Source organism: Leptinotarsa decemlineata, unplaced genomic scaffold (assembly GCF_025532065.1).
Source record: "Leptinotarsa decemlineata unplaced genomic scaffold, Ldec_3_MD MMD2_tig00001719_RagTag_RagTag, whole genome shotgun sequence".
NCBI classification, from domain to species: domain Eukaryota; kingdom Metazoa; phylum Arthropoda; class Insecta; order Coleoptera; family Chrysomelidae; genus Leptinotarsa; species Leptinotarsa decemlineata.
Window position 1 is genome coordinate 1693556 of NW_027412569.1, and position 10027 is coordinate 1703582.

The window sequence follows — 10027 nt, forward strand, 5'->3', positions numbered from 1 at the left end:
TATATATATATATATATATATATATAATATATATATATATATATATATATATATATATATATATATATATATATATATATTTCGGAAGTTACGTAGATAGCTGTAGCTGCCTCCGTGGTGATGTTATGATATCCTAGATATTCTAGGTCTCCTAATTGAAATCACAAATGTGCGGTAGGCTCCTGTTGGTGACTCCGTTCGTTTGTGCTGTTTTTTCTTTTTTGACAACCAAGTGTTGCCCATCTCTGCACTTGGCTACACCGCGCTGATGAGGCCAATAGCCAGAAACACATGTCCGCGGTTTGCCAATAATTTTTCTTGAGTGCTGTTCCGACTAATCCTTTCCTTTTTGAATTGAATCATATACACTCGATAACACCTTCTATATATTTATATCCTGGACTCGGAAGTCACGCAGGTAGCTGTAGCTGCCTCCGTGGTGATGTTATGATATCCTAGAAATTCTAGGTCTCCTAATTGAAATCACAAATGTGCGGTAGGCTCCTGTTGGTGACTCCGTTCGTTTGTGCTGTTTTTTCTTTTTTGACAACCAAGTGTTGCCCATCTCTGCACTTGGCTACACCGCGCTGATGAGGCCAATAGCCAGAAACACATGTCCGCGGTTTGCCAATAATTTTTCTTGAGTGCTGTTCCGACTAATCCTTTCCTTTTTGAATTAAATCATATACACTCGATAACACCTTCTATATATTTATATCCTGGACTCGGAAGTCACGCAGGTAGCTGTAGCTGCCTCCGTGATGATGTTATGATATCCTAGGAATTCTAGGTCTCCTAATTGAAATCACAAATGTGCGGTAGGCTCCTGTTGGTGACTCCGTTCTTTTGTGCTGTTTTTTCTTTTTTGACAACCAAGTGTTGCCCATCTCTGCACTTGGCTACACCGCGCAGATGATGCCAATAGCCAGAAACACGTGTCCGCGGTTTGCCAATAATTTTTCTTGAGTGCTGTTCCGACTAATCCTTTCCTTTTTGAATTAAATCATATACACTCGATAACACCTCCTTCTATATATTTATATCCTGGACTCGGAAGTCACGCAGGTAGCTGTAGCTGCCTCCGCGGTGATGTTATGATATCCTAGAAATTCTAGGTCTCCTAATTGAAATCACAAATGTGCGGTAGGCTCCTGTTGGTGACTCCGTTCGTTTGTGCGATTTACAAACACAAGACGAGATGGGCAGTACGGAATCATTCAGTCCAGAGCGGTCAGGAGTATTGATTTTGCTATTGTTTTGCTCACGAAGAGTATTCAACAAGAAGCCCAAGAATTCGGAACAATCCTCTTGTCCTAACGAGTATCTAGTGGACTTCAAAGACTCCAGGAAATCGGTTGGAGGGAAAGATGATACCTTCTTACGAAGTAAGAGTATTACTGATACAAGGAAAAATAGAAAAAAAATGATATTCCATTCTGAACAATTTTTTTATTTGAAAAAAGGTTTGTATCCAAATGGCAATATTTCGCATTACGTGCATATTATGATAAAAAATTAAATGTGAAATTTTTTGAAACAATTATTATGTTTATTGATTCATAGTTCTACACTGCAATTTTTACACTTGCTATGGGTAAATCCTCTGCAGTTGGATAGCTTTCATCTCATTTTCTTATTATCAATGCCCAGTTTGGTCAGCGCGAACTTCCGCTGCGCTGGCGGAATATGCTTCATCACTCCTCTCTTTCTCTTATTTTCAATTTCTTGCTCTAAACTATTACCAGAGCGATCGCGTTCAGTGGTAGCTGATCTTATATGGCACAAGTTACTTCTGAACGAAATTGGACTTGATTTAATAATTTGCATCCAGGTTGCTTCTTAGAATGAACTCGCTTGTAAAGTAACCAAGAATTCACTAAGGTCAAGTTTAAAAGGTAGTAGGTGGATCTTTCCATAAAGCTATCCAACAGATCCACGCCTCCCATATGTTTGTTGTATTCGGTGATAATATATGGACAATCAACCTCTATTACTTTTTTTCCTTTCTATCATATCTTCTCACTTTCAAAATTGGATTTTTTCCAGCAAATGAGGATACTAATGTCACATATTTATTGTCCTTCCAAATAACAGATGAAACATCCACACTATCAATTATTGCAACAAATTCATGACTTGTACCACGACTAGCATCTTTCATAGATTATTCTGTGGGCTGTAAAACGACACTAGATGTTACTCCAAGGTCACGCTCATCAACTGGCACTTCTTTTTGTTCTTGGACAGCATATATTTCGAATTTATAGGCAAATCCTGAAATACTTGACATAACAAACAATTTGAATCCCCATTGGTGGAGCTTCATTGGCATATATTGTTTCATATAATGCTTGTTAATACTGAGATTTTGCTCCAAGGTAACAGCAGAAATCTGTTGTTTAACCAATCAACAATTGGCCTAATTTTGTGAAGCCTATCAGGTGCTGGATGATCAAGGGTATGAAAGAGTAGTTATTGTTGAAGCGTAGAAACCTTTTTATCATCTCGAATTTGTTGATTGACATTACATCAGCTACTGGTGCAAATCTTAGTTGATCACTTCAAAATGGCCTCGTGTTGGGCATGTTTACTAATGAAGTATATATAATTATACCAAAAAACGCTTTATCTCATTTTTGGTAAAGGAGAATGGTTCTATCAATTTCGATTTGAACAGCATACAAATTGAATTCTTCAACAATTTTTTTTACCAACTCACTCGACAAAAAGTAATTGAATAACTATAACGACCGTTCCAAGGCTGAAGTTTCTTCTGAAACTTTGTTGTCTCCATGGAACCTCAGCTGATCATCATTCAAGATTAAAGACTTAGATTTCCAAAGTATATCTTTTTTACGGGGTCCTTACTTCGTATCAACGAACAGAAAGAAGAGATAGGCAAGTTATCTTCTACGTCCTCTGAATCTTCTAGAACACCAATTCCTCGAGCACTTTTTTCAGCGTGTTCCACTTCTACTTTATCCTCACTTTCGGGCAAAAAACCATCCCCATCGCTATCTGTATTGCTAAAATCAATGTCGTCGTCACTTAAACCGGTAAAATTTCTAAAATTTTTTTGAAACGAAACACGTCTCTGACCCAAACTATAGTCAATAGAAAAACTGATATAAGCACATTACTCAAAAGTTGTCTGCAGACTGAGAAATGTCAATAATACTCTGACATGGCCGCCATCTACCAACAAAAGTTTGTAGCCTATTATAAAGTATTTCGTTGTCGAATGGATTCATCATGCAGCAAATTAATATTTGCGCTAGCGTGAGTCTTAATGGTATAATAGAAAGTAGAAAGTGTGTTGCCGAAAAGCAATATGCATCTAAGGGTTAACTCACAACATTGAAACTCACCAGGATTTCTCCGTTTCGATTAAGTTATCCAATGAAATGTGAAGCATTCTTTATCTAACTGATTCTATTTCAAGACAATGGCTTCAAAGTTTGTATCATTCTATAATCCAAAAATATATTTTTTTTCAGTCCAATGATTTCTTCCTTTATACTGGTTTGATGGTAGTGGACATGATTCTATTCACTTTCTTGGCAATGAAATACAAGTACGTAACAGTGGAGACTAGTGAAGTGGAGGAACTAAGGGAGACAAATGAAGATGGAGATGACGACAAAGTGATAAGAATAGGGTTAGATAATCCCACGTATAAAGAAAAGTGAGACGTATGGTGTGCAAACATTGTGTGATTGAAAAATGATATTTAATTGAGACTTCTATATAAGGCACCTCGTAGCGAGTCAGAATATTCATCATATCAAGTACCTAGGTACAAAAACTTGCAAACAACGCTGAAAGGATCCATTTTCCGAACAATTTTAACGTATACCAGTAGAGTGTATTTATTTATTCAATAATGTATGCGATTTTTATGCAAAATGTACATAATTCACTTGTAAATATATCAGTCGAATAAAATAATTGTACTTTTTCTTACTATATTCCTGAATCCTTAAGATATCAATGATGAGATAGCATTACAGAATGAAATTTCTTTCCAGATAACATTTCGTTAATGTAACAATGTTTTCGATTTCATGAGTGGAAAACATAAATTGCTCATTATGGCAAACAAAAGGTAAAAAACCCATGGGTAAAGTAGTCTGCCAATTGGAAGTCCAGGTTGGAGCAGATTCTATGGCATTATCGGACATAAATCCCATGAAAACCAGTTTTTCGTCAGCCACCAAAGTCCCTCATATCAACAAGGTGAAATACAAAGATAACTACAGCTCTGTATATCTGGTATCTGTAGAGTAGAAAGGGTGAGTGTAGACTCACAGCACTTAGGTCACATGTGACCCATTCTACATCCTCCCGAGGAGTTCTCCTCCTAGGTCATCGTCTATCCTGTCCTTTCCAGGAAGGTGAACAGGTCACTATGACACATGTCCTTCATATTGGCAGGTGTAGGCCAAGACTCGCCGAACACACACTCTCTTTGGCAACCTTGAGGTGTCTCACGGTGGCCTCCGCGAAGGTTTTGGAAGGTGCAGCGATATTACTGTCGTTGCGCGGCTTCTTCAACCTTCTTGGGGTTCCCTCCGTGGAGGTGCACAAGTGAGGGAGCTTTCCTGCAGGGCAGCCGGTTCCTTGCCTTTGCCGCCGCAGAAATTGTCCTGGCTGTTGGAGGTGATCTGCTATATCCAGCCTCATTCCAAGCGGTAGATAGGGGTGGACATTTCTGTTCGTCCCCAGCCACCACCTTAGATTGAGGTGAGCACTTCAGTCCAGCCTCGGGATTGGTTTTCGTTTTTGTTGTTTCTGTTTTTGTGTTGTTTCATTCATATGTGTTCCCACGAGTAGCAAGGAAAGAGTTGGTCACCTTTGGCAGAACCCCGCATTACCAGAGGTAGGCTGATCACAATGAGGTTTCGCCCAGTTCCCCAAGGGGATCGCTAGTGACCGCATATCACCCTGCCGCCATTCAGCTGTCGCACGATTCCTTACACCTTAGCTGGGGTAGGCTGGTCCACGGTTGCATGTTTTGCAAAAGCTTTTGAGGGGTCTTAGTTCCCTTCACCCTACTTATTTCTGCCACTGACCAGGAGTCCGGTGACCCCGTTCGTAAGACCACATTGGTTTCACGGACAGGGCCTCCAGTCCTCTGGCCGTTCCCCTATCCGCCACCTGGGGACGCGGCCGATAGGTAGCCCAATCCACGGGGATAACTACAGTTACTAATGTACCGATTTTTTTTAAACTTTTCAAATCAACCTCAGAGGACTACGTAGGTCCTGTAGATCGTTCCACGCCAAGGTTGACAGACCTTAGTATATTTTCCTCAATCTAATGAAGACCGGATCAGTGGTCAGTATGCGTCTACCTTCGTCAGATAGGTGAACAACACAAATGTGCGACTTGAGAAGTAGATCTCTTGTAACTTATTTCAGGGAGTTGCCCACATACCAGCCAGAGGAAGCTCTCTGAAACCGTACCTGTGGACCATTCTCTGGAATATCCTCTGAGGAAGCCATAATGGCATACTGAAATGATTATAGTTGGTTGGTCGATATTGGTATTGTTCAAGGTGCAAGATTTCCACCTTTCCATATGAAAGCATCTGTACGGCAGCTACACACGCAACTCACACGACCGACTCATGCAATTAGTTCCAAGTTACAATTGATGATTCTATAATCGAGTCGAAATAGAGTCGTCAGAAGACGAGGATGTTAGCATTTCTTGGTATTCTCGTAGGAGACAAAGAAGATGTTTTTGGGTACACCCATATTTTGTAAAAAATTTTGAACGAAGAATGTTTGTAGCTGCAAGGGACCTCCATGACCTGGTTAAATTTAAATATAGGTATGTATAGGATGAGTCCAAAAACCTTCTCAGAACTACTTGACCTAATTACTCCTGGCATGCATCGTTCATTTTGTTTTAAAATAAAGAAAATAATGACGATACATACAAAAACCAATGCAACTGATCGCGATGTGACCTGCATGTCCAGTCGCACACAACCAGTCGGATTGCGCTAGTGTGAATGCTTCTACGAAATCCTTACAGATTGATGCAACTAGTTATTTGAGTCGGTTGTGTCGCTGTCTAAGTCAACTCATTTACCTGACGATACACAAGATTCGGCCATGCAGGACTTTTTTTGTCTATGGTTCTATGAATCATCGTTCGAGTGAAAGCATTTGCTGTCCCGCTCGGGGAAGTTTATTCTATCTCTTGATGCAGATTCTGCCTTTACTGCTCAAGAATTTGGTGAAAAATAGATTCATAAGGAGGTGATGAATCATTTCCTGGTTGCACCACCTAGTCTCCAAAGTTTGTCAACAGAATCATAATTAGTTGAACTGAGAAGTTCTTGCTCTTGATTCTATATTTGAGATGGACAGAAGCAGATCATTGGCGGATTTACCAGCAGGCTCAGTAGGCTGGAGCCTAGGGCGGCAGATTTTTGTAGCGGCAAATTTAGGGACCTTTTCTTGCTATATCATGGAAATCAAAAAGATTTTGGCATGACTGTTTTCAATGAAAAACTTTCATTTCTCACCAAAATGAGCGAATTGTCATTATCAACCCTTCCGAAAAAGGATCTGTCCTTAGAAAAAGTGTATCCTAATGATTTAGAGTCTGAGCTAGTTCAAGGAAGCATACAATATTGAAGCCACATATTTTCGCAACGTATTTTGGTAAAACTAGATTCTACATCATCAGAGAGTTTATCTTTGTTTCTGCGAAAACAGAGTTTGCAGAACGTTTATCTGACATAGCCTTTCGTATGGCCTTATGTATACCAGCGACGAATTATTCGGGTGATAGAAGCTTTTCTCGAGTAGATTCATCAGTCAGATCTATAATCATATTTTCATAAAAGTACTGCAACTGTTTCAAGTTCAGAACATATTGAACCCGTGTATAGAAAATATTGCAGTAAATTGTGTCAGTTATTGTAGGTTTTTCTCTACAACTTGGGACCCGTCGAGCCGTCTTACTCGTTTCTCCCGAATCTCTGGAAAACACTGCAGTCTCGTGAGCTTATTGTGTATTTCTCTCATCTTTCATCTTTCTCTCATCTCAATTTGTGTTTAAATACAACTTTTTTTTAATGCTTGAACTCAACGCTCTCATTCAGTGTCAGTTTTTTAGTATTTTTTACTTCCAGATTATTCTCATTTTTATATTCCATGTTTAAACGATGTTTACATGGCTGCCAGCTGGAATAAATCCGACAAAACCCGATTGATGGGTAATGCGTATTTACAGCGTCGCAGTTGAAGGCTGGCGTCAGGAGTGGCTGCCAGGGAAATAAAGATCTCTTATAGGGAATAAGCACTTCAATAAACTTGACGCTTACCCACAATTAAAATGCAAACTCGATTATGAAAGGGCGCAAAATAATCTTCAGTCAGAAATAGTAATTTTGCTTGAATATTCGTTCAATTCCCTTCAATTATAACTCAAATTACACTTTAAATTTATTTTGTTTTTTTTTCATTTCCACAAAATTCGCCTTTAATTATCATATTATGTGGAGGAAAATGTTCCCAAGTCCTGATAATAGTAAATAGTATTCATATTATATTTCTTGAATTTAACATTTTTTATGTATGTTATGTTCACTACCAATGTACAAATTCAATTTTCACAATTATATCATTTCAATAAAAGAGATATGTGTTCAGTTATTTTCTCACAGATAGAGATATTAATAATTGAAGTAATTCTTGCGCCAAATGCAATTAACAAAACCTGAGTTAACATGTTTTGAACCTGTTGTTAAGGTTCACGATGACATCTATGGATCAAAGTCTGTACTAATGCAAAAAAAATTAGTCACAATTTTTTACGCGTCATTTATGACATTTCATTGCAATTTTACAGAAAGCATTTTATGAGTATAAATATGCTTATTTTAATCACCTCATATACCATATTCTGTATTCACCGAAAATAGGAAAACGCAAATGCAATGCTAGTTTCTTCATCTCCTGAAGACACCAACGTGGTTGGAGAAACGTGCATCGAAAAAAATACCTATTGCAATTTCAGTTTGTGGAAAAAGTGACTGTTTTGGATGTATTCTACGCCAGAGATTCCAGTTATACATTTTAATCAATTTTGATTTTTATGAGTCTTAGAAATTCCAATTTGAAATTTTAAAATAGTCTACAATTCAAACTCGATTTGACTTTCAATAACTCTCACCAAACGTCAGTGTCACTCACCATTGTTTCACGAACATTCAGAAAAACAAAGTTTTTGATAATAATGCCAAGATGCATAGAAACACTAGTGTTTTACTAATGTTGATAGATAGTTCAAGAGAAATCGGTTACGCGTATTTTGTTCTGATCTTCAATGTATGGACCATAATGTAAAATAAAAAATCTGTCACCTAATATCAAATTCGTTCCCAAATGTAAATATTTGTTTTCTGATCTATTCGGCCGTTACTTGATGAAGAACCATAGTAGTTTTTGAAATAACTATAAACAACATTGAAAATTGTTAATATTCCTTCATCAAGAATACCGTAGGTAAAGAGTTTTTGACGAAATATTCTACATTGCTTCTTGAATAATACAGTTCACTTCACTAATTTAAATTCAACAATATTAACTAGTAATTCCTACTATCATAGTTTTTTTAGAATGAAGTTTTATTAAAACAACGATAAAAATAAAATAAAAACAACAATAAAAATTAATTGGCGCTCCGGGGCGACTTCATTGATTCCAGTGGCGCATTTGCTTTTTCAGCTGCAGGAAAACCCGGAAAAACCTGCAGCACCACATCATCTGAAGATCTTGATCTAACAATGTCCTCTCTCTTATAAAACAAAATGTAGGGTGTCTCCAGAGGCTCCAATAAATTCAATGCATCGCCAGATTCGTGACACGACTATCGTCAAACTTAAACCAGTCCGTTTCTTCTTTGACCAAGGCGTAATAATGACCAAATTCAACGCCAGAACCACAGTGAACAATGACTGCATGAATATTATAATAGTGGTCTGCTAGGTTGAGTCTTGTTTGAAAATCATCAGTGTTATTATTAGATTGACTGGAGCCTCAGCTATACTTGTTTCCTTATAACAGTCAGTTAGTTTGGCGCATGTTTGACAATACAGTCGATCATCACCTGTTAAAAATTCCATTTTCAGATGATTTAACAATAAGCTTTGTACGGACTGGTTATTAGTCGTATTAGGAAAAGCTAGATGAAGTTCCAGAAATTCACATAAGTTTTCGGTACTTCTTGAACATTTAGCACAAAGTAAACAAGTGAGGATTTTTCCAGCTTTACAGCAAAAGATTTACAAACACAAGACGAGATGAGTTGTACAGAATCATTCAGTCCAGAGCGGCCAAGAATTTGGAACAATCCTCTTGTTGTCCCAACGAGTATCTAGTGGACTTCAAAGACTCCAGGAAATCGGTTGGAGGGAAAAATGATACCTTCTTACGAAACTGCAGCTGCATGAACAGGTGTTTGAGTTTGATGAATAAGTAGGAAACATTCCCGTTCTCGTTCATCATTAAAACTTCGTTCTTGAAATTCTTCGTCATGAACAACACTTGTAAAATGCTATTCATGTAGCAAGTGTTTCCTAAATTATCCAATCCAATTTTCTTCTCTAGATTTTCAGGACAACTATCTACTGATTTGTAGTTAATTAAATATTTAATTCATTATTAATTAATGTAGTTAATTCATTATTGGAGTCGATTGTATTACTATCGATAATTAATTATCATTGTAATAATAGGATTTTTCTGAATGTGCTTAAGATAGCCACGAGTGGCTCCAACGTTTGGTGGAAGTTATTCGAATTAAAATTTAGAGCTATTTTCAAATATGAACTTTTTGAATAAAAAATAGTTTAGAGAAAATGCTCTTTGAGATATCTGCGAATCAAATCAATTATTTGAAAAAATAAAAAATACAAGCGTGTTCCCTATTATCACATGGGATTAATCACCGCACCGCACTGAGCGATCGGCTGTGTTCGGAATCTTGACAGCAATAATGAGTAAAT

At 37.6% G+C, this 10027-nt stretch overlaps 1 protein-coding gene across 3 annotated transcripts in view; it reads left to right on the forward strand.

The window, feature by feature from the left end:
- The window catches only part of LOC111508676 (peptide transporter family 1), a 36655-nt gene extending 32707 nt beyond the window's left edge, over positions 1-3948 (forward strand). For all 3 annotated transcript variants that reach the window (XM_074176265.1, XM_074176267.1, XM_074176266.1), the window contains one exon: positions 3498-3948. In XM_074176265.1, the coding sequence (XP_074032366.1) occupies positions 3498-3689 (192 nt within the window). In that variant the 3' untranslated portion in view covers positions 3690-3948. The remainder of the gene's footprint in view (positions 1-3497) is intronic.
- The last annotated feature ends 6079 nt before the right edge of the window (positions 3949-10027 follow it).